General features: G+C 41.0%; 2 protein-coding genes across 5 annotated transcripts in view; one reads left to right on the top strand and one right to left on the bottom strand.

Annotated features, from left to right (window-relative positions):
• The window catches only part of LRRC28 (leucine rich repeat containing 28), a 77,512-nt gene extending 71,666 nt beyond the window's left edge, over positions 1-5,846 (bottom strand). For 2 of the 3 annotated variants that reach the window (XM_033100230.1, XM_033100233.1), the window contains exons 1-2: positions 5,754-5,846; positions 1,448-1,675 (exon numbers count right to left, since the gene is read on the bottom strand). In XM_033100230.1, coding sequence (XP_032956121.1) covers positions 1,448-1,615 — 168 coding nt within the window. In that variant the 5' untranslated portion in view covers positions 1,616-1,675; positions 5,754-5,846. Of the gene's footprint in view, positions 1-1,447; positions 1,676-5,440; positions 5,690-5,753 lie in introns of those variants that run through there. The other variant, XM_033100231.1, reaches the window with a different exon arrangement.
• Positions 5,847-6,859: 1,013 nt separating this feature from the next.
• Positions 6,860-21,929, top strand: part of TTC23 (tetratricopeptide repeat domain 23) — a 56,328-nt gene continuing 41,258 nt past the window's right edge. Inside the window, exons 1-5 of one of the 2 annotated variants that reach the window (XM_033099965.1) lie at positions 6,860-7,995; positions 13,766-13,959; positions 16,210-16,333; positions 17,718-17,868; positions 18,075-18,200. In XM_033099965.1, coding sequence (XP_032955856.1) covers positions 13,792-13,959; positions 16,210-16,333; positions 17,718-17,868; positions 18,075-18,200 — 569 coding nt within the window. In that variant the 5' untranslated portion in view covers positions 6,860-7,995; positions 13,766-13,791. Of the gene's footprint in view, positions 8,029-13,765; positions 13,960-16,209; positions 16,334-17,717; positions 17,869-18,074; positions 18,201-21,929 lie in introns of both variants that reach the window. The other variant, XM_033099966.1, reaches the window with a different exon arrangement.

Here is a 21,929-nt window from a genome sequence, read left to right as displayed (position 1 = left end):
TTTAGTAGATACCTAAATATTTTCATAAATAGAAAAGCTCAGAAACTGACGCAAAACCAAAAGTTAATTGTTATTTTTACAAGCAAAGGTCAATTTCTTTGAACAACATTTTCCCCCGTGGACTATGACTGATGGTTAAGAAGTCATCCACTCACAACTTTTTCTTTGCACATCAGTAACAAACACGGGAAAATCTGGACTCTAATCCTTGACAAATGAGTTCTTACATGACTTCTTCTCCAAAGGGGAAAAAAATCACTGAGGAAATATGGTTTCATATCATGCAATGATGATTTTGCAAAAAGGATTCATATAATTATATGTAGATTATCAAAGTCTGAAAGCTGAAAAATCTAATTTTCAAAATCGAACCAGGCACTCAAAATAACATACATGCCAAACACCAAAAAATGAAAGCTGTATATCCATTTACTTCCAGAAACAGCAAAGATAAACAAATTTTACAATATTTTCTGCCCATTATAGGTATTTTACATAGGCTAATAAAACTTTTTTAGGAAAGCACTCCACGCATATGAAGCCAATAAGATATACTATCAGATATTGAGGAAAGTTCAATATAGACAAGGGTATGATGAATGGGTCAATTCACGGAGAAATAAGACATCATAAATTATCTAAAATGAATAAGAACTTGAATTCAAGTATAAGATCCAAATGAAGTTAACTGATAACCAGAAAGGGATACATAAAGCAAATACATTTAAAACAGAGACCAAATTTCTTAATAAATAGTGGGAATAAAATGTTTGATTGGAACATTCCCTTGAAAAAAAATTGTAAATCTTTTTTTAATCTTATATGAAATAAAATTCAGGTTATAATGCTAACTATGTGATTATTCTTAGAAGATAAAAAGAGTGAGTCAAATGTTGCTTTTGTGGCAAAATTTTCCCCAATTGGATGATAGCCAATTCAAAATCATTTGATTTTCACAGTGCAAGCATAAAAAAGGTTTTTTGCTTTTTCAAAACACTCAAAGACTATATCAAGCTTCCCAAATGCCTGTCTTAATATTTTAATCTTCAAATTCTCTTTTTAAAGTCCTTCTTGTTGGTTTTTCTCATAATTTTTACCATTGCATATTGGAACATCCAAAAATCATCTAGGAAACTTAACACATAAAGAAGACACAGGCCCAGACGCATAGGATAAGTGAAGCGGGCTTTTTGAATGGGGACTAATTTTGGAAGTGGCACATTAGTGAATATTTTGCTTTCCTACACGGCTCTTCCTGTTAACAACATAAACTGCAAGAATAATGAATTCTCAGCTAATGACAACCCCCTGTATGTGTATTGATATTACCTGTTTATATAACGAGAGAAAATATACATCTTGGTCTGAGTATCTTAAGATATATAAACTATATCTTGGTCAGGACCACATTATAAATGATTTTTTTAAATGCAATACAATACCGTACCAAGGTTGTAAGGGAGTTTCTTTTCATATAGAGTCTCTCCAAGTACTGTAGTCCCTCATCTTTCAGTAATTCCAATGGGAAATGGTGCAGATTCCTATAATTTAAGAACAAATTCTTGTGCTTTTCCAGCCTTGCCACAGAGATCGTCTTACAAAGTTCGGATGCCATGGCTGAACATATCCCATCAGGCACGCCACAGCACTACATCTTGTCAAAACTGGTCCATCTCTACAGAGAAAAAAAAGTGAATAATTATAATACTGCTTACTAGCATTGCCAAATAAACGAGGAAGCATATAGAGCTGTTTGCAGACACTAAAAAAGAGTTATACATTTAATCTTTACATTTTTCTTTCATAACAGCTAAATTTGTCACACATATTTAGAAGGAGATAAAAATGAATAACTACTTAATAAAAATGCTCTCACTATAGGCAATATTCACTACTCTGAAGAAACAGTCCTAATTGAAAAATAGTTCTTGAACTTGAGATCTGAACCTCTGTTTAAGAGAACAGAGACCAAAGAATGTGCAACCAAAGAAAGAACTTAAAAATCAGATACAGCAAACCCATTTCCTTCCTGAACTACCTCATTTTGTTGCTTAAGGTATTTTAAAAATATTTAAATATGTATATAAAACATATCTACATCATTTATGTCATTTTTTCACTTCTCACTATCGAAATATTGTCCTATATACTAATTTTTTCTTTCTTTAATCTCTTTTTTCTTTTCTTACTTTCTTCTTATCTTTGCACATTATCAAAAGTAACAAAGAAATAGGTCTGAGAAACAGTTTTACTTTATTATTTCAATGAAAGAAAAAACACTGCACTAAGAAATAAGAACTCTGTATTCAATCTCTCGGTGCCTCAGTTGCCTAATATATAAAATGGAGACAGAAATTTATTGGTAAAAGCCAAAACCCAGAACAGATTAAATTCCCTTCTACCTCCAAATCTGACAAGGACAGGAAGAGAAATAACATTTGCCATCTAATCAACTACGCACAGAACAGAAACAAACTTCACAATCAATGAACACTAGAAGAAACAAACTCAGAGCTTCAATAATTAGTTCAAAGCCAAACAGCTCATAAGGGATAATGAAAGCAAGAATTTTTTTTTCTTGGATGGTGGGGTGTCCAGTGTATTTCAAAGGCTGGGTTCTTTACATACACAGGTACACAGGATACTAAGAAAATACTAACACTAAAAAGAAGTTGAGCTTGGTTCAAAGAGCCTACTTACTCTCTGTTTTCATGGGCACCCTTTTCTAAACTTTCTCATGGAAGGAACTTTCAAAGAGTTTGTTTTTCTTAAGAAAAACTATTTCCACTTGGAATTAGCACCAAGTTAGTGCAAAATGTAGTACCATGACTTTCAATAAGCAGAGTTTTTGGTTATTTGCTATTATTTCTGAATTCTAAATCCTAGCTAATAAGAGAGCAATTACCACTGTATACAAAAGGGCGGAGAATATGGAATATTCAATAACATCCCAATACAACATGAGAATCCAATATTTTCCCATATTTAGTCCACCTGCTCATCTATTTTTATGAGCCTTTACATGACTTGGAGCAAGAAACTCAAATCTTTTTACATCTTAATTCTCTCAGCTGCAAAGCAAGAACCTCCAACCTAACACATTTAAAAGAGACCTTCTCCCCGCCTTCAAATCCTCCCCAGTTTTTCCCATTTCAGAAAGTGGCACGCCACCCACCTCCCCACCCAGCTGCTCAAGCTGGAAGGCTAGAAGTCATGAATGATTCCATCTGGTCATTCACCTGCCACCTCCAATTCATCACAAGGCCAGTGGTTTCCATCTCCAAAATATACCTCAAATCTATCCACAGTTTTCCATCAGCCTAAACCAAAAGCTAGGCATCTCCTACCTGGCTATCTGGATTAACACAGGTCTCCGTGTCTACTCTAGCCACTTTCTGGTCCTTTAATTACTTAGCAGTGAGCCTTTTAAAATGTAAATCCAATTATATTTCCCTTTCTGTAAGGTAAACTGGCTTTCTAGTGCTCGTACATTCTACTAAATAAGCCCTTCAAAAGATTTTTTAGAAAATCAACCTCTTACCAGGACTTCAGGGCTATTCATTATCTGGCCCCATACACTTCTCCGGGTTTATCTGGCTTCTCACCAAGCTCCTGGGCTTTTCCAGTTCCAGAAAGTGTCAAACTCTTCACAGCACTTGCTGCCCTCCTCTTAGCCAAGAAAGCACCCAACGTTCCATCATCCTTCAGGTTTCAATGTAAAAATCACGCCCCTATCTCAAACTAAAGTATCCCCCAGTTATTATTGCAGAGAAACCCGATTTTTTTTTCTTTGTAGGACTCTTCACAATTTGTAATCTACATATTTACTGGTGCATTTTCTTATTGTCAATCTAGCCAAGAGACGATAAGCTCCTGAGGGCAGAGATTTTGGGGTTTTCTTCACTCTTATATACCTGCCTCTGGCATAAAGCAGGCCTTCAAACAGCTGATGAAAAGAGGATACTGAGTAACACAGTAAGTCCTCACCTAATACCTTGCATAGGGTGTGCAACTTAAAGTGAAACAATGTAGACACCAACTTTCTGGTAGGCTAACTGACATAAACAAGAGTCAAGTTCTATGTTATCTCATCAACATTATAACAAAATGACACTGAACAAACAATGTTATTCAAGGACCTGCTGTACTGCACGGTAGTTTTTTTCATTCTCTGAGCTAAGGTCAGCTTGTAGGTACTATATACTCAGTGCTTACTATGTGCCATAAAGATCCCCTAATGCTGGGGCCCGCTCCGGTGGCCCAGGCGGTTGGAGCTCCATGCTCCTAACTCCGAAGGCTGCCGGTTGGATTCCCACGTGGGCCAGTGGGCTCTCAACCACAAGGTTGCCGGTTCAACTCCTGCAAGGGATGGTGGGCTCCGCCCCCTACAACTAATTGAACACGGCACCTTGAGCTGAGCTGCAGCTGAGCTCCCAGATGGCTCATTTGGTTGGAGAGCGTCCTCTCAACCACAAGGTTGCCGGTTGGACTCAAGGGATGGTGGGCTGTGCCCCCTGGAGCTGAGCTGCGCCCTCCACAACGAAGACTGAAAGGACAACAACTTGACTTGGAAAAAAGGCCTGGAAGTACACACTGTTCCCCAATAAAGTCCTATTCCCCTTCCCCAATAAAATCTTTAAAAAAAAAAATCCCTAATGCTCACAATTCTGCAATGCAATAGACATTATTTAGCCCATTTAATGTATGAGGAAACTGTGTTTCTCATACAGTTACTTGCCAGAATTGCAGACCAGGTGCATCCACTCCAAAACCTGTGCATTGCCCTACAATGCAGCAGTTCAGGCACACACTTTGATGGGGTCGTTTAAGTGGTCGCCAAGGCTTATATAAATGTAAGACTCCAAAGCAAAACTATATATAAAACCCACACTCACTGATGCAAGATCAAAGAAGAGAATTCACTCTAGTCTGATGGCTTTCCTTCTGAACCCTCTGTCTGCCTTAAAAACGTCATTACGCCCTGTTAAATGCATCTTAGTACAAAGGCAGTTTAAACGGTAAAATCTACACAGGTGAAACCTGAAAGCCACCAATCAATCATAAATAACGCTAATGGTCTCCAATATGCGTTCACGGGCAATATACATCCTTTACCAGGATACTTTTCTTACACAGATTTCCTTCACTACCTCTTACCTACAGTTAAAAGTAAATGACATACTTAACATTAACTGTAGACCATTGCACCTCCACATGAGTTTTCTGACAGGTAAACACCAATCCACTTTATTATTTTAAAAAAGAAACAAAACCGTCTATCTTCATATTTCACACATTTTAGGCACGAGCGTCTTAGGAAAGGAGTCCCTTCGAGTGACTTCAGTACTTAATTCAGAAATACCCACTCCGATTTCCTAATACTGGACATTAGAGGATTAAAAACTTCATTAAAAGCATTTGTAAAAGGTTATTTTCTTACTTCTAAGAAGCCCTTGCTTGCAGAAGTCTTAAGCAAAACACATGCCGTCTTTGCCCGAGTTAATCAAACACTAAGGTCGTCACAGTTTGGAAGCAGCGAGCCCAGTGGCAGGGATTTCAAGAGCCAGTATCCGATTCTCAGGGCCAGGAGGGCCCGGCGACGGTGGGGACCCGAGGCCCGGCAGGGCCCACTCGCATCTGGGTCTACCCACCGCGGCCCGGACGCTTTTGCCGGACCCCACCTGGAGGTAGGGGGCCGGGACAGGGACCCTCGCCAACGTGAGCCACCCACGGACCTGGACGGTCGCACTCACCTCGGCGCCGGCGGAGCCAGCGCTCCGGGGCGCAGGCTGCGCTGGACCGCAAGCCGGGAGACGCCGGGAGGGAAGGGGCGGGGCGCCGGGCGGGGGGCGGGGCGAGGCTTGGGCGGTGAGGGGCGGGGCGGGGGAGGGAACCCTGTCAACAGAGAGCTGGGCCAGAGAGAGCAGTGGAGAGAAGAACGGAACATCGCGATATTTCCAACCTGTTCTCGCGGTTTCACGATAGGTCGGACGAGAGGCTCGTTTTCCGAGAGATGTGGCCATTGGCCGAGAGCGCTGCTTCCTGCAGGCTGGCCCCTCCCACCTCTCGACGCTCGCTTCCGGCTCCCGCTGGTATCTTGCTGTCAAGACAGTGGTTTTTTGCTGTTTTGCATTTTGAAGGGGTAATTGAGCCGGCTCGCACCTCAGGAACCGTTAGTAACCAATCTCTTCTTCCATTCACACATTCATTCAGACGTCCGTGCTGTCATTCAATGGGTACCTTGAGGCACGACCGCAGTCACACCTGAGCGCTTATTGTGTACCAGGCAGCGTTCTAAGAGCTGTGCACAGTTTACCTAACTTATCCCTCACAGCAATCCCTTGATACAAGTACTATTCTTATACTAAGTTTGACCGGTGAAAAACTGAGGCCCCGTGGGTTTATGTAAAGGGGCCAATAGTGGGCAGGTAGTGAACCCCAGCACAGGTTTAAGGGCTCACTGCGCGTTGATAGGTTCGTTCCAAAGAGGAGGCGGGAACCTAGTCTCTGCTCTTGAAATTCTACCTTTTGTTAGAAAAGATCGCTGAAAAGGATGGTAACCACTTAGTAAGTTAAATATTGGGGCGGTTCCTAGCATGGCTGGGTAGGCCGTGAATGCATATATTTTTCAAGACGGAAATTTCTATGTCAGGGGAAAGAGGCATAAAAGGACGAGAGCTTTATGCTGGGTAAAAAAAAAATAAAAATAAAAATAAAAATAAAAAAAATCAAGCATTGTCAGGGAACGTTAAAAAAAACCCAAAAACTTATTTTTTAAAATGCCTTGTTTTTTTAATATGGCAACTTGCGTTCTGCAATGAGGTTTTTCCATTTTTTTTCCTCTCATGAAACTGCTGTTATTCATTGTTCTTTGAAAAGCTTGATAATGACTAATTTACCAGTGCTTCATTGTCAAGTAACCTTGACTGTGTAGTTTTATATAGTTGGTTTAGTTCATTACTCTTCGAGATGAATAACCTAGAAAGCAGAGTTATGTTAAATAACAATAAAACCTATTCCAAAGCAAGACATGAGCTATAATGAAATGTCAATTATCTATATATTAAATCTGGTCTTCTGAAGTTAATGAAGTATATGGCATGTATTTCTAAGATCCTTTATATAGGTTTCTAAATACCTAAGAATTTGTAGTACTTAGGAATTTTTTGCTAGACTTCAAACAAGGAAACCTACAGTTTGTGTAAAAACAAAAACCTTTAGGGTATTAAAGATCAACCCAAATAAGAAGACTTCCTCCTAATACTGAAGTTACACGCGCTCAAAAAAAAAGATTAACAATAGATAGAACCATTTCTTAGAAAGTAATCAATGTTAGCCTCTTATTTTCATTTCTCTAAAAAGGGAAATATTTTAACGCATTAATTTAACATCCAATAGTTGATCACGTAAAATGAATCATCTTAAAATAACTTCTACACCGCCCCCTCCAAAAAAAAAATTGACAAAAGTAGTAGCCAAGTGATTCTATGGTTATAGTATAATATCCTATGTCTAACTTTAAAGTTCTCTAAATTTGTCGAGGGTCAATTTTCACATTTTGCCTCACCCAAATCAAGGGCGAAGAAATACTCTAAACTAGTGATTTGGCATAATTTAACAAACTTGAACATCAACAGGCAGCAATGCCACTTTAAGAAAAACCAAGAAAAAGTCAACCCCATTTTAAAATTCCCACCTCTGGCTCCCAAGGATTGGGTTATAAACTTCGACAAAATACTCTTCTCCACTCCCTATTGGTGCTTGCTCTGTCATTCATTCTTCTGCCTGGAGTTTTGTGAGGTACCAGCTTACTTTACGGGAAAAGGCTGCTCTTCTTTAGTCTGGAACTACCCTACTTTAGACTTTTTCGTGGTTATCAATCTGTATAAGGAATCGCCACACTGATCAGCGGGACCCAGTCTGGCAAATCAGGCTGTCGAGACAGCTCTGTAAATTCATTGGAAAAAGAAACGGAGAACGTCTCAAGCATACAAGGTAAATGGACAAAGGATTTTACGACACAGAGATGTAAGCATTGCAACTTTCCTGATTTTTCATTCGTTTTGAAGGAGGAAGTGTCAGGGAAAACCAGATAAACTAGGAGCAAAATCTGAGAGGGGCAGAAAGTGGTTTTCAGAGGGTGTTTTCCTCTTTAGGCTGGGGTTGGAAGAACCTTATTCCCAGGTTAGCTGTGGATTTTTGAGTGATAAAGGGAACAAAGTAATAAGATTAATTATAGATTATTTTATACTCTAAGAAGCTGTGGTTTTGTTGTTGTTGTTGTTGTTGCTTTAAAATGGATTTAGAGGGACACTTAATGTTATTGTAATTACCAAGTAAAAAGGATATTTTTTTAAATTAAAGTTTACTGGGGTGACAATTGTTAGTAAAGTTACATAGGTTTCAAGTGCACAATTCTGTATCACATCATCTATGTATCACATTGTGCGTTCACCACCCAGAGTCAGTGCTCCTTCCATCACCATATAGTTGATCCCTTTTACCTTCTAAAAGGGATAAAAAGGATATTTTTGTATACTATCATACCTAGCATAATAGACAATCCATCTGTTAAAAGATATAGGAGAAAATTAGAATCGTCTTTTGTTTCAAATTCTGTGTATATTTGTAGATTACGAGAGCCAGGGACAATCTGCTAATGGCCAAGCAAAACGATATTAGTATATGAATCAGAATCAGTAGGTAATTAATATAATAATCAGTTATCAAAAAATGAAATTCACCACTTATATAGTATTTTCAAAAATGATATGTTCATTAAAACTAAGCTCTATTAATAAAAGTTCAGGAAAATATTGATAAATGAGAATAACATATATTAAAACTTATATTTGAAATAGCAACATAATATTAGGATCTTGCCCAATATATAATTCCAAAATATGGCATTGTAAAGATTTAATTAGTAAATATAATACCTAGTAGCATATCTAAACCTCTACAAGGCTAACTCATAGTAGGTATGCAATAAATATTTCTTTAGGTGCCTCTGTTAATCCATATAGGGGGATATAAAATAATAAAATACAGTCTCTCAAGAAGCTCATACTCTAGTTAGGGGAATGAGACTCAAAACATTTAAAACATCCAGACAGTTCTTTATGCATAGATGACTATTATAGATCGTAAGTACTTCAGGTACTTAGATCAGTATGAGTTGAAATATTCAGGGAACGCTTCACAGTAGGATTGGGGCCTGAGCAATTGTGGGCCTGAGCAATGTGCAAAGTTTCAGTCGATAGAAAAGAAAGGAAGTGGCATCCTAGGTAATGAAATTGCAATAAGTAATATGCAGCCTAGAGAATAACTGGCTCTGGCTGCAGCAGAAGGTTCATTTGGGGGACTTGGTTTTAAAAAAAAAAAAAAGCACGAGAAGTTGCATGAAGAGTCAAAATTGCCAGAGTTAAGGAGTTTGGCCCTAGGATTTGAACAGGACGGAGACCTTATGAAAGTAATATTTGAAAAAGATAAAACTGACATCGCAATTTAAGATAGCTCCCAGAGCAGAGACTGGAAGGGAAGACGTTAAATGCTATGAATAATGAAGTAAGGATTAATAGCAGCCTTTTAAGACATTTTATCCAAATGCCTTTTATAAAATTCACTTGGTTGAATAACATAACTCTTACACATTTCTTTCTAAAGCATAGAGCTCATTTGTTGTTTAGCACTTAGTACAAATACAAACCATATTAGATGTGACAGCAGTTGTGATTCAATCAAAACAGTAAAAGTGATTATTGTTCCCATTGTATCAGTTCTTGCTTCTTTTCCTTCAGGATTTAAGTGTATCTCTTGGTGCTATTTAATTAAATTGAAGAATTTCAACAAACAACAACAACAAAACCCTTATAACGGAAGGATACCATGAGTGGATAGGAGGTATTCTTAGTCAGACCGTTGGCTTTCACCTAACCCGTTCTCTGAAACAGCTCAATTCCATACACTTGATGAGCTGCTACCAAGTACCAGATACTACCCTCAGTGTTGGGCAAACAAAAGTGAATCACGGACCATCTCTTCCCCCAAAAAGCAAGGTGCCTAAGGGATACCAAGCTGGTTTGTCTCCAGCTTCAAAACTTGCTTCAAAGAATCCGAGGCCCATTTAGCCTAAATTGTTGATGCTTGGTCCTTAAGAAGGTAGATGGAGAATATGGAAAATAACTCTGAGACAAGGCCCCCTGATGACCAATGGGGCAGAGTGCAATGCTCACTAAATATTCCACTTACTCTCCTGGGTACCTAGCCCCCTTTGCAGTTAGGGGAGCAAATGAAATGTCAGCAGAGTGACTGACGTGTCAATTCTGGCCAATGGTAGTGAAAAGCCCGTCTACAGTTTTCCATTCTCTGTTAGTCTACAGGACTCAGACTGATGTATAGTTCAACCTTGGTCACCCTAGTTCTCTGAGAGTCTCTGTGGATCAGACATTCCCACTCTCCACCCCCATCGTACACTATGTGGTATTTTGTTTCTGGCCTGTTTCACTTAGTAGCGTAGTGTTTTTGAAGGTTATCCACGTTGTAGTATGTATCTGTACTTTATTCCTCTTATTGCTAAGTAATTTTCCGTTGTATGGACACTACCAGATTTTTTTTATCCATTCATCAGTTAACGCACATTTGGATTGCTTTCAGTTAGCTATTGTAAGTGTTGCTGCTATGAAGATGTATACAAGTGTTTGTGTGAACATGTATATACCTAGGAGTGGAATAGCTGAGTCATATGGTAACTCTACATTTACCTATTGGAGGAATTACCCAACTGCCTTCTAAACTGAATGCACAATTTCACATTCCACCAGTGTGGTGTGAGCGTTCCAATTTCTCCACATCCTCACCAACACTTCCTAATGTCTGTCTTTTTAATTATAGTCACGCCGGTGGGTGTGGGGTGGTTCTCATTGTAGTTTTGATTTGTCGTCTCCAAATGCCCTTGGAAATAGAAGACTGACGCCCCACTTCAGACCTCTTCTTCCTTCCCCTTTGATCTGGGCCTAATCATGTGCTTCAGCCTTCTACTGGGCAGGTCTAGCAGAAGGGATCGCATCAATTGATTGAGTTTGTCTGACTGGCAGTTGTGGGGACTGATTGAGAGGCCCGGGAAGCTGAACCCAAGCCTGGCAGGGAGCCAGGCTGGTGTGTGGGGCCTGGGCTGATTTCTAATGAAAATTTAAACTCCAGCGATGGCTATTACAAAGAGAAGAAAAGTGGCTGATGATAAGCGTGTCGCTCCAAGTAAGTGAACCGAAGAGCGTGTCTTAGTGCTGAAGGTCTTGCTGTGGGATGCCCCACACGTGAAACACACACATGTATAAAGCAAGGTCACTGATTCACATGCTTCCAGGAGCCAGGCAGGTAACAGGCTTCATTTCATCGATTCGAAAAGGCACCTTTGCTTTGGCACTTAAACATCACTGACGTCGGAAGGCGTGTTCCAGGTGAAGGCAAGTCACAGGTTAATAGCAGTGTTGTTTCCTTCTTAGTGGTTATAAAATACTGGTGTGTCTTATCATCAGTGATGTTTTAGTTCAGGTGAAGTTCACATTCCTTCAGGTCAGGCTTTCACTTTGAAAGAGGTACGGACATGGAGAGACCGATTCTTTCACAAGACGGAAAGTGACAACACAGGAGCAATGGCGACTGTCCCTTTGCTGCCTCTGTGTCCAGGGAGTGGTGACAGCTGGCAAACTGGAGAGTGCACTGCCTCCAAGGCCAGCTGCGGCTCCCCTGGGGCGGGTTGTTTGTTGCCTGTGGCGACCTAGGCCCAGTATTGACAGGTGTTGCTTTTTCAAAGGAAGCCAGAAATTCAGGAATCTAGATCTTTGTGTAAAACTTCTAATTTTAAAATAATGGCTCATTTTTTTTTCCAACTGTCTCACCAAAAAAAAAAAAAAAGAAAGAAAGAAAGAAAAAGCGCGCATGGGGAGTAGTTAGATCTCAACTGTGAGCGCTCAGATTATAACCTCTGTTTTAAGGATTCAATATTATGAGGAAGCATGAGATGAACCACTGTTTACAATTAAGCGAAAAAACTAAAGAAAAGAAATAACAAACCAGTTTTTAAGTTACTTGACTATATTGTCAAGTAACCATGACTATATAGTTTTACATTGGTTTAGTTAATTTTTTGGTTTGGTTACGTTTAACGCTAGGTTCAGAGGCCCAGAAACTTTTGGCCATTATTTCTTCAAATCTCTTTTCTGTCCCTACTACAATCTGCTTTCCTTTAGAAACTCCAATTGTGTATATATAGTAGGCAACTTGAAGTTGTTTCACAGCTCACTGATTGTTTTTTGTTTTGTTTTGTTTTTGATGGTCTCTATTGCTATGTCTACAAATTCAGTCTTTTCATCATCGGTAATATCTAATCTGTCATTAATCCCACTTAGCATATTCTCCATCTCATAATTTTCATATCTAGACATTCACTTTGCTTCCATGTCTCTACTTAACTTCTTAAACATATTGAACACATTTGTAATAGCTATTTTAATATTATTCTCTGCTGAGTTAACACGTGTCAGTTCTGCGTCAGTTTTGATTGATTGATTATTCTCATTATGGGCCGTGTCATCCTGCCTCTTTGCATGCCTGGTATTCTTGACTGGATGTTAGACGTGGTGAATTTTACCTTGGTGGGTGCTGGCTATTTTTGTGTTCCTAAGAGCTTCCTTCAGTTTTACCCTCTGGTACAGCTAAGTTCCTTGGAAACGGTTTCATCCTTTTAGGTCTTACTTTTCTGATTCGTTCGGTGGATCTGATCTAGGGCTGATTATTCCCCACTACTGAGACAGAACCCTTCTGAGGACTTTTCCCTCTGCCATGAATTCGGTTTTTCCAGTCCATGGGTAGGAATAGGCACTGCCAGCCTTGGTGAGCGCCAGGCATGTTTCCTTTCAGTCTCATTAGAGGAGTCTTTCTCTAGACTCACATAGTTTTCTTACACACTCACTCATCAGTATTCTCTCCACATAGTTGAGGGGGTCCCTCTGCTAATCCCTGGGGTTCTCTCTGTGCAGCTCTACCCCCTCCAGTAATCTGCGCCATGAACTCTAGCCACCTTGGTCTCCCCAGACACTCAGCTCTATTTTCCCAACTCAGACAGTAGTCTATGGAGTACTTTCTGGGTCCCCCCCCTCATTGCATGTCCTGGCAGCTTTCTCAAACCATAAGCTGGGGCAATCATTGGTCTTGCTTTGCTTCTTCTTCTTCTTCTTCTTTTTTTTTTCCATCTCTCAGGCCTGATGTCCTGTCTCTTGAAAACCATTATATTATAAGTCTTTTGTCTGTAAGTTGTTTTTTGGTTTGTTGGTTGGTTGGTTATTTCAGGCAAGAGGACAAATCTGGTCCATATTACTGCATCTTGGCTGAAGTGAAACTTTAACAAGCTATTTTTTCCCACGTCAAGGTCAGTTGGGGTCCAGCTGATGTAATCTGGGCTCTTTGAGAATTGTCTGGGCTCAGCTGTGTGATATATACATATAAATGAACAAATAATGTTTGGTTTCGTTAACGCTGGAAATCAGCCTGAAAGTTTTACAAAGAAGTCAATACTAGCCACCAGGATTTCTTTCTTTTTCTTTCTTCCTTTATTTTTTTTGGACAGACTGCTACTATTTTCAAAGAAGTCATGGGTATAATGCTGAAAATTTTCTAGATTCTAGCCTCAATTTCTAGGAAAACTGTGCATTTCTAAAAGTAACTATGGAAATCATCATTGGACACTTCTATTTTCTTATTTAAGAATCAGAGGAGAATGTATATAAAAATATGCAAGAATCCCAGAAAAACCACCTCGATGAAATTGTTGCTGCAGTCAGCCTAACGGCCCCAGAGAAGACCCCAAGCCAGCTGACGCAGACGGCTCTTTTCCAGCCTCCCCGGGAGAAACTCCAGCTCAGTGAAGAGAAAGCAAAGTCCTATTCCAGCCGGCACGAAGTAAGGAGCCTTGCCTTCCTGTACCTGTAACTGAGAAGCATAATAGCTTCGGTTGCCTTTCTACTCTCTGGAGGTTGGTATAAGAAGGCATACAGGAGAGTCCGTTTGTCATAGCATGAGGGGGTGTAGCACAGCTCGGGGTCCCACACAGCCGCTGGCACTCCGCGTCTCTGTGTGTGCTAAATGAATGCACGAAGGAACAAACAAGTCCACCCTGACTTGTGTGTGTACTACACCGATGGTCGGTTGGAGGCTTGAGCCACTACTACCATTTTCCACCCGTCAATGATAAATCCAGGTGCCAGGTCTAAGCCAGGGAATCCTCCACAAAGCAGATGAAGCGCCTGCTCTCACAGCGCTTACAAGTCTTAGGTTCTTCTTCTCTCTATACTTCTGTCCCATTGTCTCCTAAAAAGTTTCACTCATTCACTTGTTCATTTCAGATGCGTCTCTCCCTCACTTCCGGTGTGTCAGACCCTGTTTGTGCATTCATTTCACAAATATGTACTCTCTGGGTAATATGTGCCAGGTGCTGTGCAGGTGCTGGGGGCATGGATGGGAAAAACCACAGCCTCTGCCTCAGGGGGACTCATGGTTGGGTTGGGAAAATAGGGGGACAGACAGTGGTTGTCAGCGTGATCAATTCTGTGACAGAAACAAGCTCACTGACAGAGCTGCCACACGTGGGGTTGTGGGTTGTGGGCAAAGAGGGCCAGGGCATGAGCCTGAGGTGCTGGGTGGGCTGCAGTCGAGACACTCTTCTTGGGGGGGAGTTCCGTGGGCTGCACTGCCAACGTGCTCAGGAGTTGGCCAGGTAAGGGAGACAACAGCAGTGTTCTGGACAGAGGTAGCAGGTAGACAGGAGCCCAGGGGCTGAGCGCACACAGTCTGGGGAACTAGAAGGAACTGCCTGGGATGTAGGCTGTTATTTTCCTAACTGGGATATAACTGACATATAACATATATTAGTTTCAGGTGTACAGCCTAACGATTCAATTTATGTCTGCAATGCAAAATGATCGTCACCGTAAATATGTGAACATCCGTCACCACACAGAGTTACACGTTCTTTTTTCTTGTGATGAGAACTTTTAAGATCCACTCTCTTTGCACCTTTCAAATGTACAATTAACTACAGTCACCAGGCTTACACCACATCCCAGGACTTATTTATTTTATGACGGGAAGTTTCTACCTTTTGACTCCCTTCAACCATTTTGCCCACCCCCCAGTCCTTTCACTCTGGCAACCACCAGTCTGTTCTCTGTATCTATGAGTTTGTTGTTTTTTTCCTTCTTTTTTTAGATTCCACACATAAGAAAGATCACGTAGTATTTGTCTTTTCTCTGTCAGGCTTATTTCACATCGCTTATTGCCTTCAAGGTCCATCCATGCTGTTGCAAGTGGCAGGATTTCCTTGTTCTTTATGACTGTATACTATTCCATTGTGTACATACACCACATTTTCTTTATCTGTTCTTCCGTCCACGGACACGTAGGTTGTTTCCATGAGATACAGGCTGGCTTTAGTGACACAGGCAGGAAATAAGTTTTCTTATGGACAGGAGAGGGGGCCGGGGGGTTTCAATGTCTAGGGAAGGAGTTTAGATTTCCTCCTCGAGGTTTAAGACAACTGTCACAGGATTATAAGCAGGAGAGTGGCCTGAGCAGGTTTGAGTTTCTGGAATGATCGCTCGCATAGCTGGGGAAGGGAGCAAAACTGGAGGAGGGCCATTGTAGAGGATATTTGCAATAATCCCAGCAAGGAAGTACAAGAACTGTCACAGGGACAATAGAGGTGCTGAGATCTTTTGACAGGAATTTGGAAATGCGAGTCAATGGCCCCTGGTGATGGAGGGGGCATGTAGGGAACAGGACGAAAGGCAGGCGAGAGCAGGCCAGGGAGGGAGAGCGGGATTCTGGGGAGAAGACTTGAATCCAGTTTTGAATGTGTGCATATTCATTATGGGACAGATATTGATTTAGTACCTACTACGTGCCAGGCCCTGTGCTAGGCAGGCCCAGGCTGGCGGCCTTTGTCAGCCAGAGTTCTGCTCAAGAATTAAGCCCTGCCACCCAAAACAGTCTTGTCTGTTTTGTTCCTTGATGTTCTCAGGTGCTTAGAACCTAGCACATAGTAGGCCCTCAATAAAAACATACTGAAGGCATGGAAGTGCAAGGTGGTTTTGTGCTTGGTGCCTCTCCGTTTCCACTTCTCTGCACGGTCAGCCCGCTTTCTCGTCCTCACAGTATAAGAAGGCCATCCAGGAGCTCGTGCGCTGTGTCGCGCTGACGAGGATTTGCCACGGCGACGCCCACTGGAAACTAGCAGAGGCGCATGTTAACCTGGCCCGAGGCTACCTCCAGCTGAAAGGTGAGCTCAGCTCAGACTGAGGACGGTCATTCCGTGCCATTCTGCTCTGTTCCCTAAATTTGACTCACACTTGACGGGAAGGATTGCCTTGCGTCTCCTCTCCACACATTGAGACGCCATCTCCTTCAGAAAGAGTCAATACGATTTTTTAATGTAACATATGAAAAAGAGAAGGAAGATTTTAGCCCTTTGGAGTTTTGTTTTTTATGATCTTAAAAGCAGGGCTCTTGGGAGAGAATTGAATTTGTTAGGTTTGAAGGCATTGTAGAAAGTGCCCCCAGCATGGAGTAGGGGACTAAAATGAGATCCATTCCCATCCTTATTGATGGAGAGTCTCTTGCCTAGAAGCGATCGCCCCCGCCCCAAATTAAATAATAGACTAAACCACAATGGCATAGATGAAAGGTAATTTAAGGGATCATCCCACTTAACAATGCAAGGGTAAAACTTACTGTAGGTTTGGCGAGATTCAGGTGTTCAAACAATGTAATCGGTTTCTATTTCTCTCTGTTCCCACCACTTGGCGCTGTTTGTCTCTGTATTGGCTCCATTCTTTGCCCGGCTTTGCCCACACATTAGGCTTCCCTCCTCAGCATTCCCAGGAAAAAAAGAATGTCTCTCCGCCCAAATCGCAGGATGTGGGGGTTCCGATTGCACCCCGGGTTGCAAAAGGCCAGGAACAGTCTGATTGTCTAGACCTGCCTTTGGCCCTACTGTATCCTTGGGGAGAGCCTGGCCTTCGCTAAGTCACATGGAATGGGTGTGTGTATGGGGCGGGAGGGTCCCGGTGTCCCCCAAAGAAAGCAAAAAAAGAATGGGTGCAGGGAAGGTGAAAGCAACAGGATATCATGTCTTCTCTTTTTGGACAGGGTCACTAGGATTCCATGTATAAGAGTGTGTCTGTCTCTGTGCCCTGTTTCTTCATCTGCAAAGTGACGAGGCTGCTGTTTGTTGGTGGTGCTCAATTCGTGGAATCGGTCCAGAGAATAAATAAAATAACAGAAGACACGTAAAGTCACCACCCAGTAAATTTGGCCAAATCTCATGATAGACTGGTTCTCCCTGTCAGATAAGAGACTGCCAGAGCCGGAGGGGACCTTGGAGATCATCTAGTTCAAACACCCCCACCGCCACCTGGTTTCTTAAAAAACCCTTCTGAGAAAACTTGATCTTAAGTCCTAGAGTGGGGAAATCTTAGTTTCAGTACGAGGTATAACACACTACTTTGGTTTTTACCGTCATGGCAACCATTCGTGCTGCCCCGAGACGTCTGTGTGTGTCACTTGAAGGGTAGGTACCTCCTTAGAGTCCCTGGCCACCCGTGACTGTATTCTTGTCCCACTGAGATGAAAGAGAAACGGACGTTCTCTTTCTTTGTCTCCAGGACTGTCACTGCAGGCAAAGCAACACGCAGAAAAAGCCAAGGAAATCCTCACCAACGCTGTCGTGCCTCCCTATGATGACCATGCAGAGGTTTTCAAGTGTTCGGTTGAGCTATTCCACACCCTGGGAAAAGCCTCATTGGCCCTTCAAAAGTATCCTTTTGCCTCTACTCCTTACAGACAGAAATACTGCTCCGAATACTGATATGTACTTCTCAAGGCCAAATCCAGAGCTGACAGATGACTCGGGTGGGCGAGGGGAAGCATGAGAGCCAAGGATGTCAGGGAACAGGGCGGGGGAAGGGGCGGCAGGTCCCGGCATCTAGAACCAAGGGTAAAGTTTCCTGAACACAACTCAGATTCAAGGAAGCTGCAGAGAGTTTGACAAAAGCAGAGACGCTTTCCAAGGAGCTGCTACAATGTGGAAGGATCTCACAGGAAGAATGGATGGAAATTCAAGCGCGGACCAAACTGTCATTCGCACAGTAAGTTTCCAGTTTCAGACTTTTTGTGTACATGATGGCTGGGGGTGCGCGGCCAGCAGGCGCTGCCTTCAGGCCCCAGGTGTTTCTCCACGATGCTGTGTCTGTGGTTTTTACAGCCGTGACAGTATTTCATGCTGCCCTGATACATCTCTATGTGTCCCTTGACAATAAATTTGGAGTATGCACTTTTTCCACTTAGGATTGTTTTTAGTTGTTGTCTGCACCTTAGTTCACTGCTGCTGGCTGCTGCTTTGTGCTCCAGAGAAAGCATTTGCCACGCTGTGCTTATCCAGCCTCCTAGCAATGGACACTCAGCTTGTTCCCAGCTCCCTGCTCCCACGACGACGCAGCCACGAGTGCAGCTCCGCTTTTTGGCCAAGACGGACCTTTTCTGAGGTCTGTACCCCAGGGTAAGGTGACGTGGTCACAGGGTACCTCCCTACTTCAAGTTCACTGCCCGACTGCTCCACCCATCTCCACGCCCCCTCCCGGGGCAGGAGGTTTCTGTTTTCTCACAGCCCCAGCAGTGTTTGCATTGTCTGTCTTTCTAACCTTCGCCAAGCCAATGCATATAATGTGCTATCTAATTATTTGTCAAGTCTACTTACATTTCTTGTATTAGTGAGCTTGAGTTCCTCTCCATGTACTTCTTAGCCAATCGGGGTTCCCCTTCTATGAATAACCTGTTAGTATTCCTCATTTTTTCTTTTCTTTTTTTTGTTGTTGAGGCTTCCTGTACCTCTCTTGATAATCAAGAGATTCTTGTATATTATAAATTAGTGCTATTGCAGATATTTTCTGACTTGTATTGCCCATTTATTAATTTTTGTCTGTGATGTTCTTCACGGCAATGGAATTCTTAATTTTGCTAGAGTCAAATCCATTAATTTTTAACCTAATGAGTTACACTTTGGGAGTTCATCTAGAAAGTCTTTCCCACCCAACTGTCAAAGATATTTTTCCAAAAATATCCCTATAAGTCCTGCTTTAACTTTTAACATGGAACATTATCACTGACATTAAGTTTTTAGTATTCATAACTTAGTGTATAAATTACCCTTTAATCCAAAGATTATTCATGTGATACGTGTTTTATTTTGCAGATATATGAGATTTTTTCAGGGCATTCAGATGGCATTGCTTTCTAATTTGATTGCATTATAGACAGAAGCATATTTGTATGATATGGACTCTGAAATTTAATGAAGCTTCCTTTGTGATTTAGTCCACGATCAATTTTTGTGAAAGTTCCGAGTGTGCCACAAAAGAAATTGTATTCTTTATTGTGTGTAACGTTGTAATAAGTCTGCTTGAGGGTGACCGTCTTAATTCTGTTATTCAAGTTTATATGTTTCTTTATCTTTTGCCAAGTTTATATATTAACTTTTAAGATGAGCATGCTTAAATTTTGAACTACAATTATTGTTCTATCTATCGCTGTCCATGGTTCTACCAGCCATTTTTTTTTATGTAGTCTGATACATTCTATTGGGTGGGAGATTAAAACAGCATATCTTCTTATTCTATTATTTTGCTAGTCAGTGTATATTGTCCTTCTTTGTTCCTTTATCTATGTCTATTTTGCCTGATATTAGAATTGGTACTCTAGCTCTCTTTTGGTATAAATTTTCCTATAATGTCTTTCCATTCTTTAATACTCTTTTTTTAATTACTTTTTTTTTTCAGTTACAGTTGACATTCAATATTATTTTAAATTAGTTTCAGGTGTACAACATAGTGGTTAGACATTTAAATAATTTATGAAGTGATTCCCCCAATAAGTCTAGTACTCACTTGACATTGTACATGGTTTTTAAAATATTATTGACTATATTCCCCATAGTGTACTTTACATCTCCATGACTGTTTTGTAACTACCAATTTGTACTTCTTAATCCCTTCACCTTTTTCACCCAGCCCCTTAACACTCCTCCCGTCTTGCAACTGTCATTTTGTTTTCTGTATCTATGAATCTGTTTCTGTTTTGTTTATTTGTTTATTTTGTTGTTTAGATTACACATACAAGTGAGAGCATATGGTATTTGTCTTTCTCAGTCTGACTTTTTTCACTTTGTATAATACCTTCTAGGTCCATTCATGTTGTCACAAAATGGTAAGATTTCATTCTTCTTTATGGCTGAGTTCTTCCTTTAATTTTCGGTCTTCATTTTTTTTTGGGGGGGAGGGGTGTTTTAATTACGGATATATTTGAGTTTAAGTTTCCTTTTCTCCTACCAGTTTTATGTTCCTTTCCGTCTCCTTTCTTGCCTTCTTTTAGTTTAGTCAAATATTTTCATTATTCCATTTTCCTACCTATTAACTGGTAGGTTATACATTATTTTGTTTTTCTTCTACTGGTTACCCTAAAATTTGTCACTTATATCCCTGACTTATTAGACTCTAATGTAGAATAGTTAATTAGCTGCTTCTTAGACAATGCAGGGACCTTTGAGCATGTTAAGTCTCTTTATCTCCTTCTGTTTGATACTATGTTTTTCTATATTTAAATCACCCTTTATTTCATACCACAGAGGGGAAGAAGATATTTGTAATATATATATAACTGACCCAGGGCTCATATCTAGAATCTATAAAGAACTCCTGTATGTCAGTGAAACAAAGGCAAATAATTGAATAGAAATATGGGCAAGAGACTTTTCAAGAAACGGTTGCCCACATAGTTAATAAACATATTAAATGGTGTTCCAGCTCATCAGTCATCGGAGAAATGAAATTTAAAATCATAAGATACGACTCCAGTTCCACTAGAATGGCAAGAATGTTTTAAAAGACTGATATATCAAGTGTCGGCAAGGAGGCCACGCTCTGGTATGCTTTGTTATATGTTGTTGTTTAGAGTATTTGGTACACCTACCTCAGAACACTGGTTCTATCTACTGCATTTGAAAGTTCACATACTGTATGACTCAGCAGTAGCACTTCCCAATACATACCCAATGGAAATGCATACACATCTTCACTAAAAGACACAGCCAAGAATGTCCAAAGGCACATTGTTTGTAATAACCAAGCATCGGAAACAACCAAATGTTCATCAAAAGTAGATAAAATTGTGATCTGTTTACACAAAGCAAATGATCAAACTGCTCCCATGATTGACATCGTGGGTGACTCACAATCATCCTGTTTGTGAAAGAAGCCAGACCCCAAAAGAAGTCACACTGTAAGATCCCATTTGTGTCACGAGAGGAGGAAGAGAGTCATGCCTGGGAAAGACTGGCCGCTCCAAATTTCTTCCTGCCCGGAAGTAGGGATTCTAGCTTGTATTATAAGATAGGAAATCAGCACGTCACGGTCTAAGATCTGATACTGGTTGCCATCTGTTGAGACCTGACTAATGTTATTAAGCACTTTCTGTTGAACAGTGTTGCTACAAAATAGAATAAATTGTCTTGCTCTGCCTCAGCACCTCCCTGAAGAGCTTTCCAGACTAGCAGTACCAAACCTTGCCGGCAGATGGCGAGCGTTGTATGCATGTGTGCTGAATACCTAATAGGTTCCGGTTCTCAGCTGTCCTAGAAAGTTACTTTGTATTTAGCAGAGCTGGTTTCAACTTTGCTACCTTTTTTCCATCCCGATTCTTCAACTTGACACAGTCACTGGAACTTGCCTGTTTAAACTGATGGATTTCATCCAATCACTTGGCTTTGTTTCCTCATTGAGGAGTGAATATATATTGCCCAAACCCAGCTGCTTTAGAAAGTAACA

Source organism: Rhinolophus ferrumequinum, chromosome 28, assembly GCF_004115265.2.
Source record: "Rhinolophus ferrumequinum isolate MPI-CBG mRhiFer1 chromosome 28, mRhiFer1_v1.p, whole genome shotgun sequence".
Taxonomy (NCBI): domain Eukaryota; kingdom Metazoa; phylum Chordata; class Mammalia; order Chiroptera; family Rhinolophidae; genus Rhinolophus; species Rhinolophus ferrumequinum.
The sequence above is the reverse complement of the archived record's forward strand: the minus strand, read 5'-3'. Positions and strand labels throughout refer to the sequence as shown.